This window comes from Mytilus galloprovincialis, chromosome 1 (genome assembly GCF_965363235.1).
Source record: "Mytilus galloprovincialis chromosome 1, xbMytGall1.hap1.1, whole genome shotgun sequence".
Taxonomy (NCBI): domain Eukaryota; kingdom Metazoa; phylum Mollusca; class Bivalvia; order Mytilida; family Mytilidae; genus Mytilus; species Mytilus galloprovincialis.
The window spans coordinates 128,917,841-128,942,729 of record NC_134838.1 but is presented as its reverse complement, the minus strand read 5'-3'; the positions used below and the strand labels follow the sequence as shown (position 1 = coordinate 128,942,729).

The following is a 24,889-nucleotide window of genomic DNA, read 5'->3' as shown; positions in this document are numbered from 1 at the left end:
TGGAAAATCTTATCTCTGTTGTTTATTTGTCAGTGTGTTGCTGTCTCATTTACCAACATCTCCTTTTATTCATAAATAAAGAAACTGACAAAACATTTTATCTCAATAGTTCTGAAAATTTTATAGACAAATTTTCATACAAAACCCATATAACAAACAGTTTAATCTTTTTCAGCATAAAAAGCTGAAGGACGCCTCCGGGTGCGGGAATTTCTCGCAACATTGAAGACCTGTTGGTGACCCTCTGCTGTTGTTTTTTATTTGGTCGGGTTGTTGTCTCTTTGACACATTCCCCATTCCATTCTCAATTTTATTTCAATCATTTTTTTTTAAACTGTTTGAGTTCTTCACATCTTTAAAATTTTTTTTTTTCAAAAATAAGAATTATAGCATGTTTTTTAGGTGTAATTCTATTTTGTAGAGTATTTAACATTTTTATAACAAAAGATATCTTTACAATTGATTTGCAATCCAAACTTTTTACAATTAAATAGTTGTCAATTAGGTCAAATTATAAAACCAGGTGCTGCGCAGGGTGCAGCTTTATACAACCGCAGATGTTGTACCCTGAACAATGGGTCAAGTATGGACACAACATTCAAGCTTGATACAGCTCTGAATTTGGATTGTGATAAAATTTTTGACCTTATATGAGTTTCTGACACAAAACAAATATCAAGATCTTACAAATCTATTGCGCAATATTGTGCAATTAAAGATTTCTTCTTCAAACTTTTCAAAAAATTGGAATTTGAGAAATTTGGGGGAAAAAATATGAAAACTACTACCACCCCCCTTTTTTTGCAATTAGTCCAAAACCTGACATTCCTTTATATATAATTTACAAGAAGTGTAAGGTTGGACCCCTTTTTTGGCCCCTAATTCCAAAACATTTTGAGCCATAATCCCCCTAGGTCAATACTAACCATCACTTCATGGTATGGAAACTTGTGGAATAATTTCAAAGAGATTCATACACTTTAAAAACACAAGCTATTGTTTGAAAACTGCAAAAATGCTCATTTTGGGCCCCCTTTTTGGCCCCTAATTACTTAACTTTTGGGACCATAACCACCAAAATTAATCCCAACCTTCCTTTAGTGATATTGAACCTTCTGGTAAAAATTTATAGAGATCCATTTACTAAATCTAAAGAAATTGTCCGGAAATCAAAAGCTTCTTCGGACGACGAATATGCAGACAACAACGACATGATAGCATTATAAAAAAATTAAATTTTTTTTTTTTTGGTCGTATCAAAATGTTTATCAAGGTAAATAAAACATAATGATGTGAATAGAATGAAAAATAATCCTAAAAGAATTCTATGATAGGAAATTTAACTAGAGGCTCTAAAGAGCCTGTGTCGCTCACCTTGGTCTATGTGAATATTCAACAAAGGACACAGATGGATTCATGACAAAATTGTGTTTTGGTGATGGTGATGTCTTTGTAGATCTTACTTTACTGAACATTCTTGCTGCTTACAATTATCTCTATCTAACGTAACGGTACCCAAATTGCAACGAGTACCCAAATTTCACCTATTTAGCAAAAATATGAGCGGAAATCTTACAAGATTTCCTAGAGACTAAACAATTTGTATTTTTATGATTTGATACTATGCATGTCTTTCAAAATAGGTAAATATATTTAGATATACACAAAATGTTCACAATATTTTTATGCGACGTCATCAAAACATCATCTTTTTAAAATTAGCAAATACAATATGTTTAAAGTATCTATTAAAAAGAGTACGCATGGACAAATATCCAATTGTTCAAAATATTTGAAAAAAATAAACAAAAGCTCTGTTATTCGACTTTTGACGATGCAAATTTAAGCATAGATGCAATTTAGGTACTCCTCATTACAGAATCATTGATGGTTTGGAGGTAAGTTCAGACCAATTTTTCTATGATTCAAAATGAATTAAAAAATCAAATTGGTGTACCTATATAATAAAGAAGGATACGATAGGGCTACAAAATAAACACAAAATGGAAATTTTTGTCTTAATCATAAAAAAAAAAGTAGTTGAAAAAACTGTCAAATAGGTGCAATTTGGGTAACGTCATGTTATAATAGTAGTAGTTTCAGTAAAAATGTGTAAAAATTTACAAATTTTATGAAAATTGTTAAAAATTGACTATAAAGGGCAATAACTCATTTGGAGGTCAATTGACCATTTTGGTCATGTTGACTTATTTGAAGGCCTTACTTTGCTGTAAATTATTGCTGTTTACAGTATCTCTATCTATAATAATATTCAAAATAACAAAAAACGGCAAAATTTCCTTCAAATTACTAATTTCAGGGCAGCAACCCAATAACGGGCTGTCCAAATCATCTGAAAATTTTAGAGCAGATAGATCTTGACCTGATAAACAATATCACCCCCTATCAGATTTTCTCTAAATGCTTTGGTTTTTGAGTAATAAGCCAAAAACTGCATTTTACCCCTATGTTCTATGTTTAGCCATGGCAGCATTCTTGGTTGATTGGCTGGGTCACCGGACACAATTTTTAAACTGGATACCCCAATGATGATTGTGATTAAGTTTGGTTTAATTTAGCCCAGTAGTTTCAGAGGAGAAGATTTTTGTAAAAGATAACTAAGATTTATGAAAAATGGTTAAAAATTGACTATAAAGGGCAATAACTCCTAAAGGGGTCAACTGACCATTTTGGTCCTGTTGACTTATTTGAAAATCTTACTATGCTGAACATTTTTGCTGTTTACAGTTTATCTCTATCTTTAATAATATTCAAGATAATAACCAAAAACAGCGAAATTTCCTTAAAATTACCAATTCAGGGGCAGCAACCTAACAACAGGTTGTCCTATTCATCAGAAAATTTCAGGACACATAGATCTTGACTTGATTATCGATATAATCCCATGTCAGATTTGCTCTAAATGCTTTGAGTTATAAGCCAAAAACTGCATTTTACCCCTATGTTCTATTTTTAGCCATGGCTGCCATCTTGTTTGGTTGGCCGAGTCACCGGACACAATTTTTAAACTAGATACCCTAATTATGATTTTGGCCATGTTTGGTTAGATATTGCCCAGTAGTTTTAGAGGAGAAGTTTTTTGTAAAAGTTTACAGACGAAGAACGACGAAGGACGCCAAGTGATGAGAAAAGCTCACTTGACCTTTCAGGTCAGGTGAGCTAAAAAAGGTCATTCCTATGGTAGAGCACCTTTCATTTGTATTTCAGAAAATGTTTCTGGAAGTGATATTTATTTTTGAGTATTTATAGAACTCAGACTTTAACAATGATTCATTTGTTTCACTTGAATTACTTTATTTGATTATTTCCATGTCTGATTACATGTAATATAAAACTCCTAACTATAGAATCATTTCTTATGAACTGTACTCCTCGCCATTCATTTTTTTCTCAATATGCCAACCATTTTTGTGGGTTGACTTTTGTTATTTTATCTATCTGTTCTTGTGATATGCCTCTCTTTAACATCTTTGGAATAATGTTTAGTAGGATGTGTGAAAATCCATGACCACCATATTTCATCTGAAATAGAAAAATAAAAAATTAGCAAAAATATTTAATCATTTAATTTATGGAGGCTTTTCCTGAAAAGGTTTGCTTTCATTTTATTCACTGAAGGATGTTTCACCTCTTGTCTTCTGTTTTTTTTTTATTTAAAAAAAATACCAACGTCAAGATCAACTACTGGAAGTCCTCTCGACCAATCATAATAATGTATTCCCTAATATGCAAAGCACATATAAGAATTATTAGATAATCAACAAATGTTGAGAAAACTTTTTATAGATTCTCATTAAACTAGAGGTTCTTAAGGCCACGTGTTGGTTACAGGAATCACTGCACATCTCCAATACTATTGACTAGAACATAATCCATGACTAAAGTCTCTTTTTTGTTGATTTTGTATTTCTGATCATTTTCACCTTGAACAGTTTCTCTGAGGGGCTGGACAGGGGGGTAGGTTTCTCCCTGCTCCCGCCCCTCTTCTCCCTTCTCCCGCCCTTCTCCCTCCCTTTTCTCTCTCCCTTACCTTTTCCGACATACATTTCATTAAAATCCATAAAACATTCAGGAAAAAGAGGCCCTAGGCAGATATTCGACAGGGGTTTGGGCCGCTAAAGGGTCAGAGTTTTGGGATAAATGGTGCAAAATCCTGCATTCTGACACTTAAATTTCGCTTTTCATTTTTTTAGTAACAATTTGAGTTATCTCACTTTTTTGAAAGTCAAATTCAAAATATAGAAAAAAAAGAAAAGAATTTGAAACATGAAATGTGTCAAAAAGTCAACAATCCAAATGGATACAACAAGTGCAATATCTTGGCTTAAATTTATACTTCCAATTTTCTGTCGGATGCCATTCAGTGTGTCATGGCATACAGGGGATTTTTCATAGTGGTACGTATAATATATTTTGTTGCCAAGCGTAGCGGTGCAAATTTTTTTTAGGGCCTCTTTTTCCCCTCAAAAACATAAAATAAGTTTAAAATGCACTAATTTAATAATTTTTGACGTGAGGCTTGTATATAAAAAAAGAGTAAGGGTTAGAAAAAAATTTGATGCCGTATTCTACTCCATTAAATTTCTATTATAAATTGATTGGATGGATCCAAAGCTAGAATTTCTTATTGACATTTATTGAGAGGTTTCTAGTGATGACTTCTGTACACATCTTTCGTCAAAGACATATGGTTCAACTGTAGAAGTTTATGTTATATATAAGTTATGGTCCTTATGATGATTTTATTACGGGGACCTCAATATCTCCCAAGAAAAAGAGTAAAACTAAAAATCATACAAGACTAACAAAGGCCAGAGGCTTCCGACTTGAGACAGGCGCAAAATTGCGAGCTCGGGACCTGGATTAAACTAATTAATGATATTGTCTTCACCATATGAATATCAAGCACAATCCCTGCCGTTAGGGGTTTAGTAGTATACCATCATAAGATGTTATATTAAAGACATTGCTAGTGGAATTCTATTTGATGAACTATTTCAGAGTAATAACAACTTGCTACAATTAATTATTGACTGTTCGAAGTTTCATTTCTTAACAAATCAACAACACGTTCACATTGAGAAAATCAGTGCTGGACTATGCTTTAGCCTACATCAAAAGCGTTCATCAATGTTAGAATAGTGAACAAAATGCCTGTGACATGGAAATATAAATGATAATTAGAAATGAGAACTGTATATGTGTAGATAAATTGTTGGTGGGATATGTACAGTGTACAAAGTATTGGTTCAATATATTTTTAACTAACCGATTTTATTAGTGCACCGTTGTTATTGTGACCGTGTATGTATATACAATATGAAGTGACAATTCATGGATTTTAAATAGTTTAATTCACACTGACAAAGGACAACAATGACAGTGGTTCATCTGACAGAGATGGCAAATACAGGATAGGTAAAGGTAAAGATATATGAGAAGAAAGAACCCTGTCCAAGTGAATCAATATTAAAGCCAAAATAAACAATTTTTAGTGAACTGACAAGAGTATCATAACTTACTCTTCTTAATAAGTAGCTTTTGAGGTGAATACTGAAAATGTTTGTGACAATGTATAAACAAAGGAAAATAGAACATTTTCAGCCGATTCTGACAGAGACATCCCTAATTCACCATCATTTCTAAAAAAAATCGAGATAAGTTTAAAAAAATTTCACATAAAGTTCAGCTACACAAAAAATAGCGTAATTGATAGGCTAAGGTTGCATCATCTAGACATGAAAAAGTATTTAAAAAAAGATTCATTTCAGTGCCCACTTTTTATAGCTTGCTGAATGCCGTACTCAGTTTGACTTAAAATAATTGTGAACCTTTAACACATGAAATTAACCTGGATTAAGAGTTCAACTCGTCTCATTAATTGGCTACTAGTCTATCACATCCCTTAATTTCTATTGAACCAGTATTAATAAATGCATATACCGTTTATATTGCCTATGACTCATAAATGGGATTTTCTTTCTTTGTTTTTTCCTGTAAAAACCTTGTTTTCTTTAATCCCGTGGAAAAACTTTGTTTTTTTCCAATAAATTGGTTGCCAAAAAAAAAAAGCTTCTTGCAAAATAGAAAAATAAAATTCTTTTGGAAAATAAAACCGGATATAATTTGTAGAAAATACATAGTACAAGCAGTCTTTGAAAATCAGGCAGAAAATGATTTTTGGAATGGAATTAACAAAGAAGAATAATACAATTGTCCTGAAACTTGGTTATTTTGGCACACAACTTTTCCTATATGTTCCAAGTGTAACCAGTTTTGGAATATAATTGGACTGTACAGAAAATATGGTTCCGGAAGCTTGTAAAAAATAGATTGCCGATACTGTAATCTTATAAATACAGTTTACACAGGACAGCAACATCAGAAAGAGGAAAAAGTTAACAAAGACCTGTCATTTTGGGATGTCAACACTTAATGCGCATCTGTTGGAACAAAATAAAATTATATCTCTCAGACCCCGTTACATATTTTTTCTTTCAATTCAGTATTTCAAAAATTATTTCTTGAAATTTACAATCACACAATTCATTAAAAACAATAAAACAACAATAAACGAATAATCGTTTAATTAATTATTTTAATAATTGTCGAAAATAAACCAAGAACTTTTATTTTGTTTTGGCGTTCCGAGCGCTTTTCAGAAAAGCGCTCGGAACGCCAAAACAAAATAAAAGAGATGTTTGTTTGACATATTTCTTCAAATGCAGAAACAAACTGAAAACACGTAAACATTTTAATATCAGTTTGGTTCATGTTAATTTACACTTGGGTGTACAGGAATGGGTGTGTTTTGTTGTTGAGTTGGACATGATTTACAATTGAGATTCCCAACTATGATCTTTGATATATATATATATATATGAACCAAAAGTGCGCATATTCAGAGCACAGAGTCTGTCTTCTTCTACAGTGTACAATTTCAAGGTGGAACTTTTATAATGCACCAAGTGTTTTACCTATAGATGATGCATGTATGTTCTCAGATTTTTTTTAATTATATCATTTTTCACGAAAGACTGAACAATTTCAAAATGTATCGTATGGTCCTGAACATGCCTGAAATATTTGCCACCGAACATTTTGCAACCTCAAATCAATCAATTCAAATTGTTCTTGAAAATCACTGTTGACCCAATGAAATTTTGAAAGCTGAATCTCAGACTCCACCCTGTTAGTTGGAAATAAAACTAAATCAGTCAGAATTAATAGGAAATTTACGAAACCAGACAGGGGAAATAAAAAACACGTTACTCTATATTAAGTAATGTCATCCTTTTTCTGCCAAATTCTATGCATATCGGTCAACTTTGAAGCAATTTGTCTAACAAAAAAAATAAGGATGGTGACATGTGTCGCTATACATGCACTGACTCACAATAAAATCCTCGAAATTGTTAGTTTTTTATTCTTCCTCCATATATAAGAGATTGTAATGAATTAGTGGAAAGGTTCGGAATATTTTTTTCGTTACTATGCACAATTTTCTGCGACTGTCATACAAGTGAGAGGTTTGGCTACCCATAAAACCATGTCCAATCCATCATTTTCAGCATAAGAAAAAACCTAGCAGAACCAATTCGGAATATAACAGTTGTTATCCATTTGTTTGATTTTGCAGTTAGATTAAGGACTTTCCGTTTTAAGATTGGCACTGGCTACGGTTACATAGAAATGTAACAATAATTAAAATATTATTGTTACATTGGAGACTAATTGCCGGAATGCAAAGTTGGGTAAGGAACTGATTAATTACGAATGTAACAATAATTATTGAGGCTACAGTTACATTGTGTTATTGTTACATGAAAAACAGCAATGTACGCTAGATTTATTAAACTTAAAAATCTTCTATAGTTTGTTGCTTAATTCTTTTAGGCCAACTAAAATTAATTAGTAGATTTTCATCCAAATTTTTGAAAAAAATGGGGCGGGTGGGAGGATTTTATTTTTTAAATTTTATTTCATATGAAACCTTCTTGTCACGTGTTATTCATATATGCAGTATAATAATAAGCTTATATCATGTAAATACATCCATAAAGTATTTTATATAAGACAATAACAATCAAAACCAAGGAGTAACCAGAGACTCATAAAACCAAAAGACATTTACATCAACAGTTACAAATAATAAGTAGGAAACAACACGAACTCCACTAAATTCCTGGAGTGAAATCAAATGTTCCTGAAGGGTAAGCATTACCTGCACCGTATACGACACCCGTCATGTTATTTCTTTGTTCAGCTCGGTAATGATAGAAGGTTGTTACGACTGAGGAAGAATATCACAGAGATATATATGATTGCTGACACACTTTTGTCATAATGGCCTATCAGCTCATGATGGCGACCATAAAATTGCTTGAGTGATGACCTTAATTTGATTGATTTATAGCCCTGTCTTAGCAACTTTTGAGAAAGCAGTATTCCTCGTTCAACAAAAATCAACGTACTTTGAGCTAGATTTAGAGTCACGTATCAATTGAGACACATATACTCCATATGCTGGTGCCGCTTTTTGAAATTCATAAATATATATGATTTGGCAACCACTGTTCTACATGTAATTGCCGCTTTAGAAACCTATTTTATAGAACACAGCAGAAATGTGGAGAAATGCTCTCTTCAGTTGGACTATCTACATCAAATGTATTTCTTTCTAAGCAATGTTTTGTTGTCCTAATAAAATGAAGCAAATGCATTGGTATGCAATGCTAGTACGATAAGTACAGAATAAAATGAAAACTCAAACGGTGTTGAAATAATAGGCTTGGTCCTTAATACTAGTATGCAAGATGCATATGATTTTCTATCAAAACAGAAACATCACGCCTAAAAAAATGCAGCAGATACATTAAATTGCAGTGATTTCACTCCACGTGTAAAACTAAAATAAACAAAATGGCGGACAGCGGAAAATTTTTGAACACAGACAATATTATCAGAGAACATTCATTAGACCTGACAAGTATCTATGATGATTATCCTTATGAACATATGCCAAATAAATTTAAATTGCCAACAACTGATAAGGGGAAACAAACATTAATTGAAACCATAGACCAAAATCTATACGCGGAAGCTGCTCACATGGTCGCCTTTCGCATTCCCCATGATAAACTGTACCCTTGGATCAAAGCGTTACATCTCGTATATTATGAACACTATGGTAAATCGACCCAGTATGCAGTGAGCTGGTTTGATGAACCTGACAACTGGTCAGAGAAAACAGGAAATAAAACAGTCTGTATTGAACTATCAACAAAGACAGATCAGCCAAATCCATTACTGTATAAAATACAGCTACACATAAACACTGGCCTGATTCAAATACAAGGAAATCACAAAGATACATTCGTTACAATTGACTTCCCCGTCTTACTCCAAATTGTTGAGAAAGTTGTTGCCCATAATTTGTCAACTAGTGAAGACAAAGACTCAACAAAGATTAAAAATGCCAAACAAACATTACAATCAGATATCACGGATACGGCTACCTTAGATATTAACCATAACACCTTCGTAAAGAGCCCATCAGGCATTAAAGAAATATCCAACAAAAACAATGAGAACCAAACAATGGAACAACACGAAAAAAATGTAGTGTCTCAGACAGTGGATCAAAATAATAACATGGAAAAATTTATGACATGTATGGAAAAACATTTTACCAACGCTCTTGATAAAATATGTCAACAACAAACTGACATGCTGGTTTCGAAAATGACTTCAATGGACATTGCATATAAACATACCATTCAACAAAATGAAGAAAGGTTTACTTTAATGATGGACAAAGTAGAATCTGTGATTAACAAAAAGGCTAATTTAGAAAGAGAAAATGGAGAACTAAAATGCAAAATTCAGCATATAAATCATGAAACTACACTTGAAAAAGAACTACTGAAAACCAAAATGGAAACTAAATGTGAGATGCTTACACAGAAAAATAAATCACAAAGTGACAAAATTAATAAACTAGACCTGGAACTTGGTGAAATTAACAAGGAGATGCAGGTAAGGAAAAACAAAATAGAATCATTAGAATCATCATTTACTGCTTTTCGCAAAGACATTGAAGACAAAGAAAAAGAGATTCTTAGTTTAAAAATACATGCCAGTAGTGGCGACGGAGAATTCCAAACTGTGCCAATATCTAGACCATCAAAACCATCAGTTATTCTCATGGGCACCTCAAATACTGAAAACATAGACCCTAGAATCTCACCAGACTACAATGTGCACAAAGTTACAGCATATACCCTTGACGAAACAGAAAAAGAACTCCAAAAGCTTGAGAGTGAACCAAACGTTATTGTGTTACACTCCTTAACGAACGAGTTAATGAACAAAACTCCAAATGACTGTGTTGACAGAATGACTAGGATATGCGATGATATACGTTCACGTTTCAATAATATCAAGATCGTGATCTCCTTGCCAACACCGAGGAGCGATTCTGAAGATTATAACTCAGATGGACAACTTATAACAATTCTAATGAAAACCAAGTTCAGGGGAGATGACTCTGTTATCCTATGCGACAATAGCAACTTGGCATACAAAGGACAAGTGATGAATAGATATATAGCTCAGGACCAATTTCATCTTACTCCTGATGGAACTGCTGTACTAGCTGCAAATATCCGTGACTGTATCGATAAAGCCCTTAATTTGCCTCCACGCAGTACACAGGGAAGAACTGGATATGGAAGAGGACGACCCTATAGAGGTAGAGGAGGCAGAGGCGGCAGACGTGGCTATGGACGTGGCCGTAGAGGATACCGATAGACTGTTAAAATTACCTATAGTATAAACCTCATTGATATCTTCTTTTTAAACAAATTGTACTGAGCTGTGTTGTTATTTTGAATATTATATCAGCTAAATAATCCTCAGGTAGAGAGATTATTTCAATAAACATTTTTTAGTACTATTTTTTTTTTATATAACACATCGAGTAAATTCAATTTTTTGTGTACAACTAAAAATAGATCTAGATATACAACGTAATAGATATTCAAATATATTGTATAACCAAATACAGATATAAGAGATTTAAAAAAAAAAGGCTAGTGTAGTGTGTACACATAAATATACAAATACATATATACGTTATTATAAGATACAATATGAAAACTAGTCTAAATATATGCAGCTGGAATGTTGGGGGGTTGCTGTCAGAACATCATGATAAGTCAAATGATAAGAATTTTTTATCAGAATTAGCACAAAATGATTTAGTTTTATTAACTGAGACCCATGTTGGTTATGAAAATCATTTGAAATTTGATAACTTTTTGTACTATCCATTCTGCAGACCAAAATCTAAAAATAACAGATATTTTGGTGGTCTAGGGATTCTCATACGTAAAGAAATTCGTAAAGGTGTAAATTTTTTGAATAACGGGACCTCAGAATACCAATGGCTAAAATTGAAGAGAGAATTTTTCAATTTAAACAAAGATATATATTTGTGCTTGATATACTATGCTCCCAAAAGCCAAACAGACCTACTGGAGATAATAGAAAAGGATATAACTGATAGTTATGGGTCTATGGGGGACATCCTGTTAGTAGGGGATCTTAATGCCAGAACTGGGTCAGAAAAAGACTATATTGATGGTGACAGCACCTCCCATGTTCCTTTATTTGATGAAAATTATGATGTAGACTGTTTCACAGAGGAAAGGGTCAGTAAAGATTTAATAACTGATTCCAGAGGGAAAAACTTGCTAGAATTTTGTATAGGTAATCAGTTACGTATCTTGAATGGGCGTATGTGTGGTGATAGCACGGGTAAATTTACATGTTTCAAACCTAATGGATGCAGTGTAGTTGATTATGCTTTAGTTTCTCAAAGCCTACTCCAGCAAATTTTATATTTTAATGTATCAGATTTTAAGGCAAATTTTTCTGATTGCCATTGCAAAATCACTTTTAAGATTTTAGCATCTTTCCAATTGGAGAAAAATAAAAGTCATATGAAAGACTTTCCTTTGAGGTATAAATGGGACACAGAAAGTATTCAAAATTTCCAGGAATCATTTACACATCCTGTCATACAAAATGAGCTAAAATATTTTTTAAATAACAAAATTATCTTAGACAAAAAGAATGTGAATGATGCCACATATAGTATTCATTCAATATACGAAAAAGTGTGCAAAGTATCACTAAAAAAGAAGAAGAAAAGGGTAAAAACATGTAATCATAAAAAATGGTTTGACCAAGATTTAAAAAGTTTGAAAAAACATGTTAATGATAAAGCTATATTAATGTCAAAATTTCCGAAAGATCCGATAGTGCGTGGCTCTTTTTTTAAACTTAATAAACAATTTGCCAAACTAAGGAGGAAAAAGAAAAGAGAATTTAGAGAAAATATTTTGGACCGTTTAAGCAATCTAGAATCAGAAAATCCAAAGGATTATTGGAACCTTGTCAATCAACTCCGTCTTGAAAATAATTCAGAAACTAAAAACAACATAGATGGTGACATTTGGTATAAATATTTCTCTGACTTGTCATCCATTCCTGAAAATGAACACATAAAGTCCAAGATAAAAGAGATAGAGTAAACTTGAACTATTAGAAAAGAAAAACTTTGGATTCAGTGAGATTGACTTTAAAATCACCCCTGGTGAACTCCAAAAAGCCCTGAGGCAATTAAAATCTGGGAAAAGTCCAGGTCTAGACACTATTACAAATGAAATGTTAAAAGTTTCACAGAGTTATATGCAAGATTGCTTACTAAAACTTTTTAATGCCATTCTTCTATCTGGCATTTATCCCAGTAATTGGTCTGAGAGCTACATTACTCCTATATTCAAATCTGATAACCCGCAGAACCCTGAAAATTACAGAGGTATTGCCATCAATAATAGTCTTGGCGAACTTTTCAATACCATTCTGTATAACAGACTTGATAAATTTTTATCTGATAATAATATCATAAACAAAACTCAAATTGGTTTTTCTAAGAAAGCTCGTACTTCGGATCACATTTTTGTACTAAAATGTCTCATAGAAAAATATGTTAAAAGAGGCAAAGGTAAATTGTATGTATGTTTTGTAGATTTTCGCAAGGCCTTTGACAAGGTTATTCATATTGGTATATTATACAAATTATTACAGCATACAAATAATGGTATTTTTTATAACATTTTGAAATCTATGTATAGTAACGACAAAGTGTGTGTTAAAGTAGAAGACAAAATAACTGATTTTTTTAGATATAATGTTGGTGTACGACAAGGTGACGTTTTGAGTCCCACATTGTTTAAACTGTTTATTAATGATTTGCCAGATATATTATCTAACAATTATGATGATGTCAATTTAAATGATGAAAAGATACCATGTCTACTTTATGCTGATGATCTTGTATTAATATCTGACTCAAAAGAAGGGCTTCAGAAGAGACTTGATACTTTGTGCACATTCTGCAAAGATTGGTGTATGGAAATAAATGAGAAGAAAACCAAGATTATAATATTCAATAGGAGTGGTAGACTCCTTAATGAAAATTTTAATGTAGGAAATAATTCTATTGAATGTGTTGAACAATACAAATATCTTGGCATAGTCATCCAAAATACTGGAAACTTTAATGAAGCCAGGAAACAATTATTCCAAAAAGGTCAAAAGGCCAGTTTTAAACTTTATAAAGATTTGAAATCATCTAATCCTCCTATTAAAACTCTTTTGCATTTATTTGATCACTGTATACAGCCAATTGTAACTTATGGTTGTGAAAATTGGGGTGTTATTAACATTACTTCTAAAAGGAAAAATTTGTCCCTTTATGACATATTTAAAGATTGGGAGTTTGAGAAGCTAAATTTAAAATTTTGTAAGTATATTATTGGTGTTACAAAGATGTGCACAAATGTAGCAGTCCTGTCTGAATTGGGTAGATATCCTCTTTATATAAATTTGCTAACACATATGTTTATGTATTGGCATAGACTAGAGAATTCTCCATCTGATTTATTGAAAAATGCTTATGCTGAGTTAAAAATGATAGAAAGTAAAGGTCAAACCAGTTCCAATAATTCATGGCTCTCTAATATCATTTTCTACAGTGAAAAATTGGGTATTGACCTAAATATATGTAAAAATCTAGGAAAAAATAAATTTAAAAACTTATTGAAAAAACAGCTCAAATCAAATTTTCAAAATGATTGGGAGAAAATGCGAGATTTTTATTTACAGAATCAAGGCAAATTGGACACTTATTTTTCATTCAAAAAGTCATTTGACTATGAAAATTATTTAGATTTAAAGCACCCACAAAAACATTTATTAACAAAATACAGACTTAGCAATCACTGTTTAAGAATAGAAACTGGCAGACATGAACGAATTACCAATGTATGTGGTAAATATGAAATATTACCTCGACATGAGAGGATATGTTTATATTGTAATACAAATTGTATTGAAAATGAAATGCACTTTCTTCTGGAATGCCCTATTTACAATAACCTCAGAAGAGATATCACTGATTATATAAAAAAATACCCCAGTTTAGATAGTTTAAATATAAATGATCTTTTTTCATGGATCATGATTAATGAAGATAGCAGATTTCTATCTATTTTATGTGCATACCTGGATAAAGGCCTGCAACTAAGAAAATCAGAAAATTAGTTAGATACTCTAAAATATATCAAAATTATCTCCCCTTGACCACTGATCCTTTCTTCATGCATTTGAATTTCAATTATTATTTTATGTTTCTTTAATCACTCTGTAATGTTTATGTCATGTTGTAATTAATGTTATGCTCTTAATGGGCCCTTTAATTTGGAAAATAAAAATATTGTATTGTATTGTATATAGTTACAATGTAGAACATAAAGTTGTTTAATGACTCTATCATGGGTATTGGGAAAGATATTGTTTGCTGTTTTTTCTACAAAAAACGAAAGACATGGCTAATTCTTAATCTAAGAGCTTGCTAAAATTGATAAATTAAAAATGCGTATGTTTGTCGATTTTCTGAACTCAATATACGGTCACCAATCTAAAAAGTTCATGCTCGTGTCAATTTCTTTATTCCAGTCAAATGTGTTCCACGATTCTTACGCTTTTGGGTTTCATTCACAGTCCAAATTTCTTGACACAAAGTCATTGTATAAATAAAATAGATCGAAGGTGTGACTTGCGGTGATTAGCGTTCTTGAACACAGCGTATTACTCGTAACCCGAATATTTCATGCCCTTCTCGTAATCAATCTCTATTCTCGGTAAATGATGTTGTCATCATAGATCAGCAGAATATATTGACTTAATCATTCAGTAAGAATACTCTATGAAATACGAAAACCGAAATTTGAAACAGGAAATTTTACATGAAACGAAATTATCGACGGTTACCGGTAACGGAAATGAACAAAATCCGGAAATCGTAATTTTATCAAAAATAAAAAAAATCGGGGCGGGAAGATTTCAGAGGGGCGGGCGGGGATGAAAATCTATCAATTAATTTTAATTGGCCTTATATGTACTAAATAAATCTTGTTATAATGATAAATAATAAATATCATTATTCAACAAATGGTGTTTAAATGGTTTTACGTATTGATGGTTTTGATGTTCTTAAAGATATACTACTTCAGATAAGTAGTGCCAAAGGGGGAAAATATAGTTCATATAAAAAAGAAGATATGGTATGATTGCCAATGAGACAACTATCCACAAAAGACCAAAATGACACAAACATTAACAATTATAGGTCACCATACGGCCTTCAACAATGAGCAAAGCCCATACCGCATATAGTCAGCTATAAAAGGCCCCAATAAGACAATGTAAAACAATTCAAGCGAGAAAACTAACGGCCTTATTTATGTAAAAAAATGAACGAAAAACAAATATGTAACACATAAACAAACAACAACCACTGAATTACAGGCTCCTGACTTGGGACAGGCACATACATAAATAATGTGGCGGGGTTAAACATGTTAGCCGGATCCCAACCCTCCCCTAACCTGGGACAGTGGTATAAAGTACATCATAAGAACGAACTATAAAAATCAGTTAAAAAAGGCTTAACTCATCAGATAGACAAAAAATAAAAGTGGACGTGGCCGGTTACTTCATGATGGTTTGTTGTTGAGAACTCGGGCTGAGAAAAGTGTGCCCTTCTAAGTCTTTAACTGCACAGCTACTTTTATAACTGTCGATTATTATACTTTGAACAATCATCGGGACGAAGAGATTCCTATTACCAATTTTGTATTGGGTGAAAACATTTAAATTTTTGATGCGTTTGAAACGAAACTGAAACAATATCAGGACACAAACCTACAAATTCATTTATACATCAAAAGCAAAGTTTGCTAACTGTGAACTTAAATACTATGAACTTTTGTATTCATGTTACGATGATGTATCCATCCTCAATCTCGTTCATGGAGGACGTAATTTCGTTTCAAAATCAGATGGAGCTCACCCAAACCAAAGGTATGTTTTTCCTTTTTAACCAATATACCTATTTTTCCCCTTTTTTTAACCAATATACCTATACACGAATATTGCTTTGAGTTGTTTCATCAAAAATTTGTCGGACTTGAACATGCTCCAAAAACCACTTCAATGACTGGATATGTAGAAACTGTCATTGTAAATAAAAAAAAAATCAAGAAATTACATGTTATTATTGTATATAAAATAAATGTCTTTAACTTTTATTATCATAAGTCCATATTACTAGCCCCATCGTACATTGCTGTTTTCATGTAACAATAACGCCATGTAACCGTAGCCTCAATAATTATTGTTACATTCGTAATTAATCGGTTCCCTACCCAACAATGCATTCGGCAATTAGTCTCCAATGTAACAATAATATTTTTATTATTGTTACATTTCCATGTAACCGTAGCCAGTGCCTTTAAGATTTCGTCGGAGTCGTTTTTTTTTTTTTTGTTGTTTTACTTTTTAATACCACTTTCTTGAATCTTTTGATTCACTCATTTATTAAATAATTGTTTTTTTGCTAAATTTTAATAATTCCAATACACATTTTTGTCTCCTTTATATACCCTTTTCTCCTTTCTCCTGCCCCTTTTCTCCTTCCTCCCGCCCCTTCTCTCCCTTCTCCCGCCCCTGCTCTCCCTTCTCCTGCCCCCTCTCTCCCATGTTCCCAATACCCTGTCCAGGCCCTCTTCTCTCTATCTCATATAATTTTTTATTTAAACTCTAAAATCATTATTAAAGGGCAAAAATACCTTTAAGCAGTTGACTGACTTGTTGACCTATTTGTAAATATTGTCTTATTCAACTTATTTTTACTCAAAGTTTCTCTCTATCTACTTTTCACCTTCAAATTTCATTACTATATAATAATAGGGGAGGTAATTCAGAAAGTTTACATATTTTGAAAGGCAACATTTTCACCTTCAAATTTCATTACGTTATAATAATAAGGGAGGTAATTCAGAAAGTTTGTAACACAAAAACAAGTATGGTAACCTCAATTTTCTATGCATTCCCTGAAGGCATGTTATCCATCGTTTCGTTTTCTCTTCACACAATAGATCTTTTTCCATGTATAATCCTATGCTACTATATAGTATATATAACACTAATAGGATATTCCCAATTTTTTAATTGTAATATAATTTTTACTGTTTGGCAATCTTCATTGAAAAAAAAACCCATAATAATGAAAGTTCTGTTGTCTACATCGGTTGAAAGGAAGATTAAAAACTACGTGAGCAAATTAAACAACTTGAAAATTTGTAAATGAAAAACTGCATTTGTTTTTCTTATAATTGTAATCAATTCTCATTACTATGTTATTTTTGTGGAAAGTTAATCCTGCTACATGTTACGTATAAAAAGGTATAAAATAATACTACATATCATTTAGAAGATAAAATAAAAAAATCATTAACTATCTGCAGTAGATGGTATTTTTATGTGATACAGTAATGAATGAGAAGGGTTGGTGGAAAATTAAACTTTACGTCAGAATTACCATCCTCTTTTTCTCAGTTGTGAAATTATCAGATGTTACTTATCTACATATTTCAGCATGCAATGTGTTACAAGACAAGTACCATTAGTACAAAATCTAAATCAGTGAGTGACACCCTTACATTTGGTGTTGTACGTCTATATGACTTTTCATCATTTTCTATTAGGCTATGGTGTTTTCTGTACTTATGATTTTCATTGCCCCTTTGGTATAATTTCTCAAATACATGTACTTTTAAATATGTTGCTGTTGGTAATTATGTCAAACAAATGGATACAATATATTCATTGACATTTTTTATAACTTTTGAAGAAGTTAAATTAAGGTTGCTTCATTTTCAAGCTAAGATTTACATGCTATCTTGCCTATATAGTGGGTCCCATTGGGGTTTAAGCATGACGCGGGATTGCTGATTTTTTGTAAGCGCGACACGTGAAAGTCAAATTATTGTGCCATGAAAATGGGATTTGAAGGCTAGCGGGACACAGGAAATTAGAAAACAAGAGTGCATGCGCTGAAATGTCTCGCCTTCTTTACTAATCATTGATATTATGTTGATAGTCCTAAGTATAAAGCTTTATTAAAAACTGTCACATAAACTTAACTTTAACCAACATAACTAAACAAAGACCAATGAACTATGAAAATGAGGTCAAGGTCAGATGAACCATGCAAGGCGGACATGTACAGCTAACAAAGCTTCCATACAACAAATATAGTTGACTTATTACTTATAGTTTAAGAAAAAAAGACCAAAACACAAAAACTTAACACTGAGCAATGAACCGTGAAAATGAGGTCGATGTCAAATAAAACCTGCGCGACTGACATATAGATCATGAAATATTTCCATACACCATATATAGTTGACCTATGGCATATAGTATTAGTTAAAAAGACCAAAACTCTAAAACTTAACTTTGACCACTTAACCATGAAAATGAGGTCAAGGTCAGATGACATCTGACCGCTGGACATGTACACCTTACAATCATTCCATACAACAAATATAGTAGATATATTACATAAAGTATGAGAAAAACAGACCAAAACACAAAAACTTAACTATAACCACTGAACCATGAAAATGAGGTCAAGGTCAGATGAAACCTGCCAGTTGGACATGTACACCTTACAGTCCTTCCATACACCGAATATACTAGCCCTATTGCTTATAGTATCTGAGATATGGACTTGACCACCAAAACTTAACCTTGTTCACTGATCCATGAAATGAGGTCGAGGTCAAGTGAAAACTGTCTGATTGGCATGAGGACCTTGCAAGGTACGCACATACCAAATATAACAAGTGAAACTGCGAGCTACTGCTCACTGATGATACCCCCGCCGCAAGTGGATAATATTAATAGTGTAAAAATATGCAAGTGTTCGGTAAACAGGAAGTTGTCAAGTGATGAATCTGAAAACGCATCACACGGTATAGCTGACTTATATAAATCCTGAAACCAAATTTCAGAAATCCTTGTATTGTAGTTCCTGAGAAAAATGTGACGAAAATTTTCAACTTTGCTATCAGTGTAAAATCATACAAGTGTTCGGTAAACAGGAAGTTGTCGAGTGATGAATCTGAAAACGCATCACATGGTATAGCTGACTTATATAAATCCTGAAATTAAATTTCAGAAATCCTTGTATTGTAGTTGCTGAGAAAAATGTGACGAAAATTTTCAACTTGGCTATCATGTGTAAAATCATACAAGTGTTCGGTAAACAGGAAGTTGTCAAGTGATGAATCTGAAAACGCATCACACGGTATGGCTAACATATATAAATGTTGATACCAAATTACAGAAAGGGTGGATGTGTAGTTCCTGAGAAAAATGTGACGAAAATTTTCAACTTGGCTATCATGTGTAAAATCATACAAGTGTTCGGTAAACAGGAAGTTGTCAAGTGATGAATCTGAAAACGCATCACACGGTATGGCTAACATATATAAATGTTGATACCAAATTAAAGAAAGGGTGGATGTGTAGTTCCTGAGAAAAATGTGACGAAAGTTTCATGGGACGGACTGACTGACGGACTGATGGACGGACGGACTGATGGACGGACTGACGGACGGACTGACGGACTGACAGACAGAGGTAAAACAGTATACCCCCCTTTTTTAAAGCGGGGGTATAATTATCCTATTACTTATAATAAGAGAGAATTCAACATTACAAAAAATATGAACTTTTTTTTCAAGTGGTCACTTAACCATGAAAATGAGGTCAAGGACATTTGACATGTGACTGACGGAAACTTCGTAACATGAGGCATCTATATACAAAGTATGAAGCATCCAGGTCTTCCACCTTCTAAAATATAAAGCTTTAAAAAAGTTAACTAACACCGCCGCGGCTGCCGCCAGATCACAATCCCTATGTTGAGCTTTCTGCAACAAAAGTTGCAGGCTCGACAAAAATGAGAATTGCTTACATACATAGTGTAAGCAGGATACGAGAATCTGACAAAACAGTAAGCGGGATCCGGGATCAAAACCCCCCAATGAGACCCCCTATATATGATATAATCTACTAACTCCAAATGTTACTTTGTCTAATGATAACTTACCATTCTATGCTTTGTGTGGATGTCCTGAGAAATGGTAATTTTGTCTTCATAACCGCTATTGATGAGGGACTTTATTGACTTGATTCTAATTGCATCACCAGGCATATCCACTGACTCTTTTTGTTGATAATGAGTTAACTCAATACCAAAAAGATCAAACTCACAATAACAACCAAGAGCTGCAAATTCAACTAATTTATCTTCACTCAGAAAAGTTCCTAGATAAAGAAAAAGATAAAGCAGATGATGCAATTATAGCAATATTTGTAAAAAGCAATATCTTTTTTGTATTTACATATATTATAACTTTTAACCATTACCATGCAATGACCAAATTATTCGCTCTGACTCAAATAAATTTTCTTTGTGATATTGTTTCATTATTCTCAGAGGTTAGCTTTTTGAAAGTGATTCAAAAATTCAGGCATTTTTCTATCAACATATAATAATTAACTCTTATGCAGACTGAAGGTGCAATTTAAACCAAATCTAAAATATTGTAGGGAATTGGTTGATATTCAGGTTGATATATTATAGCTAATACAGCAACTTTTCAAATTTTGTGTCATGGATGATATCCCATATCCTTTCTTTTCCATTAGTCTATATAGAGAATAATTTGACCTCTTGAGCATGAAAATCTTGTCAAATCTTTACAATACTGTTTTACAGTGTTCTCCCTAGGATTTTTGGATAGCTCTGTGGTAAGCACATAATTTTCGACAATTTTCAGTAACTTTGTTGCAGAGCACGGTTTGTTTGTAATTGATATGTTATGTTTTTTTCTTATATTATGCTATTGATGTTTTCTCTTGTAATGAATGATGTCCTCATCATGCTCATGGAAGTTACCCCTTTGCTTGTTAATGTTATTGTCTGGATATAGAAGAAGAGTCTTTTTTTCTCCATTGTAAATTCATATAATCCTCATATTATCTGTGTATAAAACCCAAGGAGAAGTCTTTTTCCATGATGGGCCTATGTGAAGATTTCTTAGCATTTAGTAACAGGTGATGTTGCAGAACATGTAGGACCAACAATAAAGTCATTGTCAGCTTCTGTGTTTGGTTTTGTAACCTACTGTAGCAGTGTACTGCTAACCTTACAATGTTTGACAGGAATTGACATTTTTCTCATTTTTCTGACCTTAACGTTTTATTATATTCAAATGGCTTCATCCAAGCTGGACATCGAGAAAGTGAATTTTTCAAGTTGTATCAGCTTGGGGTTTGTTTTTCTAATCATATCCTCTCAATTGTTTTCAAATTGTAAAATTCATAGCTGTAGAATTGCTGACTATTTAATAGTTGGAATATATATAGGTGATAATTAATACTTCAAAGACTTGCTCATTTTCAGGGTTCGTCTTGATAGTAAACCTGGCAAATTGTAACAAACCCCTGTGTTTGATCGTTTTTAAAATCATCGTTTTCAAAGTTCCTAAAACAAGTTTGAGTGTCGTCGGGAAATGCAGTAATTTTATTTCATCTCATTTCATTCATATATGCCTCTTTATATCTATAATACTAAAATAACGAGGTCCAATTTGTCAGCCGTCATGGGGTAAAAACGACAAATCGAAGAATTCAATTTTATTTATAGCCAATATAGAACAATGGTGAAGATTAAAAATTACCTTATCTGTATGTTCCGCATCTGACAGGCACACCACCAAACGGTGTATTTCGGATTTTGCTATATACACGGGTCATATTCACAGGGTTGACACTATTAAATTTAATCATTGTCAAATTGTTCACTACTGTAATATTTTAATCAGTTAGACTCTCTAAGATGACAGTACGAATACTAAAATTCTGGACTTAAAATAAGGCGTATAGGTACAGTTTTCTATTTGTTAGCGGGCATGACGTAAAACAGCGAATCAAAGTATTCAACTTTATTTGTAACTAATATAGGACAATGCTGTTGATTAAAAAATACTACATTCAAGAAACTTTTGTTTTCAAAATAATTAGTTTTACCAATAATTGATAAGTTCCAGGTCGACCGGTTCAAACAGAAAGATTTTGAAAGCAGATAAAACTGTGCATCTTATAATCGGCATGACTTTATCAGATGACAATACCAATACTAAAATAAGGCTTACTCATAGTTATATACTTTAATTCAGTCACAGAGCCGCGATATCACAGGTGTGTTCCAGTTCTTTTAATTAGAAAAATAGATGTCAATGTTGAAATCTCTGTTTATTTTGATCTTTCAAAGTCACCATTTTGTAAAATTTATTAGACTGGTCCAGAGGAGTTACTTAATACCACGGAAATAATTCATTCAGAAATAGTAAACCAGTCGATCATGTGATCCAAAGTGAAAAATAAGCGGGAAATTAAAATATGAAGAAAATATAGCGACGCATTTGCAATAGAACAGCGGGAAATTGTGATAGTGCTAAAACAGTCTGGGGAGAACACTGATACATTGTATATGTTCGAAAGACAATCATTAGAATTCTGAATACTTTTGACCGATCATTTACAGTTGTTTGGAACAGTCTTAATCTTTAAAATCTTAATTTGACAACTGGTACAAATTGTGATGAACTTAAATAAGTAAATAAGAACGTACTGTCAAGGTGTGACATGATAAGTTTGTCTACTTTCCCTCCAGCCTCCTGGTACACTCTAACAATCTCTTGTGGAGCCTTGTCATCACGGCCAGGATGTATAATTACTGGACAACCAATATCAACATTCACCTGTGCTGCTGCTTGTAATGCACGTTTCTCACTCGCTGAAATGAAAATCATAAAGTATTTTCTTGGATAGTAAATTTATGAGCTGATTTGGATAATAATGCTTTATATAATACCATTAATTATTTAAATTATCAGCATAATTGGGAAGAAACAGAAACACAGGACAATGCATTAGAAATACCAGCTGACACATCTGTACAACTATTCACAATGCATGCAATATTCAAGTTGATATCAAGGGTAAATTCTAAAGGCTTATTTTTTTCTCTGTTATTTATAAAGAGTAACCAATCACATTTGATCACTCTAAGACATTGATACAGGAATCCAATACAAAATATTCATCAAACTTACGTAAAAGGGGCCAACTACACCCAACCTCTCCTATCACCCCACATTTGATACTAGAACCATCACAACCATCTTGTAACTCTCTCTTCATATGTGTTGCCATTTCTTCTACTGTTAACTTTACTGTTTCTGGTCTGGAACTTTCTACATAATACCCTAAAAACAAGAAAGTGTATTTTTACTTGACAGTCTGGGCCATATTGTATTCTTTGTGTTTAAATGTAAATTCTGGACTATTGAAAAACCAATCTAAATAGGCTTTGTAATGAGCAACTTCACATCTTATTAGTCTATTGCCAAATGACTTATTTTTTATCTATGAATAGTGTACCTGTTTCAGCTTCTATGTTGACTCACACTTTCTGAAGACCAAATTGACTCCTGTTTTCTACGAAGCCTGTTTTAGAAAGTTTATATCTCTACTTTTACCAAGATTAGTATTGTCAATACTATACCTGTTCCAGCCACTATGTTGACACCTGTTTTCTCTGAAGCCTGTTTCAGAAAGTTTATACCTCTACTTATACCAAGATTAGTATTGTCAATACTATACCTGTTCCAGCTACTATGTTGACACCTGTTTTCTCTGAAGCCAGTTTTAGAAAGTTTACATCTCTACTAATACCAAGATTAGTATTGTCTACCATTGTACCACCTCCATACTTCTGTAAAATAAAATACATTTCATCAATCAGCAATGTAGCAAAATAAAGTTGAACACATCCTCAACTGTGTCAGTTTTCAGTTATTAATATGCAATAGAAAAGTGAAAATTGGGTAGAGGGTTGTTTCAAATGAATCAAACTTAATAACTATGTATGCTTGCTATAAAGTTATGAACAGCTATTACCTGCAACCTGTCGATTTTTATTGCATTAGGTCATGCTTTTCTCAGTTTATGACATTTTTATACAAAATCTGTACCGATTGATATTTAAGTCTGAGAAAATTTGGTCTTCCAGAAAGTGTGAGTACTCTTAGATCATTACTTTGTTTGTTTTGTCATTTTGTTAGTTGTGCTTTTTGCTCTGTGCAAATCTGATGAATCAAATCTTTTCAAATTAGTTTTAGTTTATCCTTATAGTCTGCTGATACAACAATATCCCAATTGAGGGAAGGATAGAGCACTCACAAATATGCTTATAGCGACCAAAAACATGACAAATATGTTTAAAGCGGGCACAAACATGGCAAATATGTTTATA

The 24,889-nt window shown here is 32.6% G+C and overlaps 1 protein-coding gene across 1 annotated transcript in view; it reads right to left on the bottom strand.

Annotated features, from left to right (window-relative positions):
- Positions 1–308: 308 nt before the first annotated feature.
- The window catches only part of LOC143058970 (N-acetyltaurine hydrolase-like), a 34,359-nt gene continuing 9,778 nt past the window's right edge, over positions 309–24,889 (bottom strand). Inside the window, exons 4-8 of the mRNA XM_076232457.1 lie at positions 24,238–24,349; positions 23,688–23,840; positions 23,204–23,368; positions 20,615–20,832; positions 309–3,543 (exon numbers count right to left, since the gene is read on the bottom strand). Of these exons, the coding sequence (XP_076088572.1) occupies positions 3,412–3,543; positions 20,615–20,832; positions 23,204–23,368; positions 23,688–23,840; positions 24,238–24,349 (780 nt within the window). The 3' untranslated portion in view covers positions 309–3,411. The remainder of the gene's footprint in view (positions 3,544–20,614; positions 20,833–23,203; positions 23,369–23,687; positions 23,841–24,237; positions 24,350–24,889) is intronic.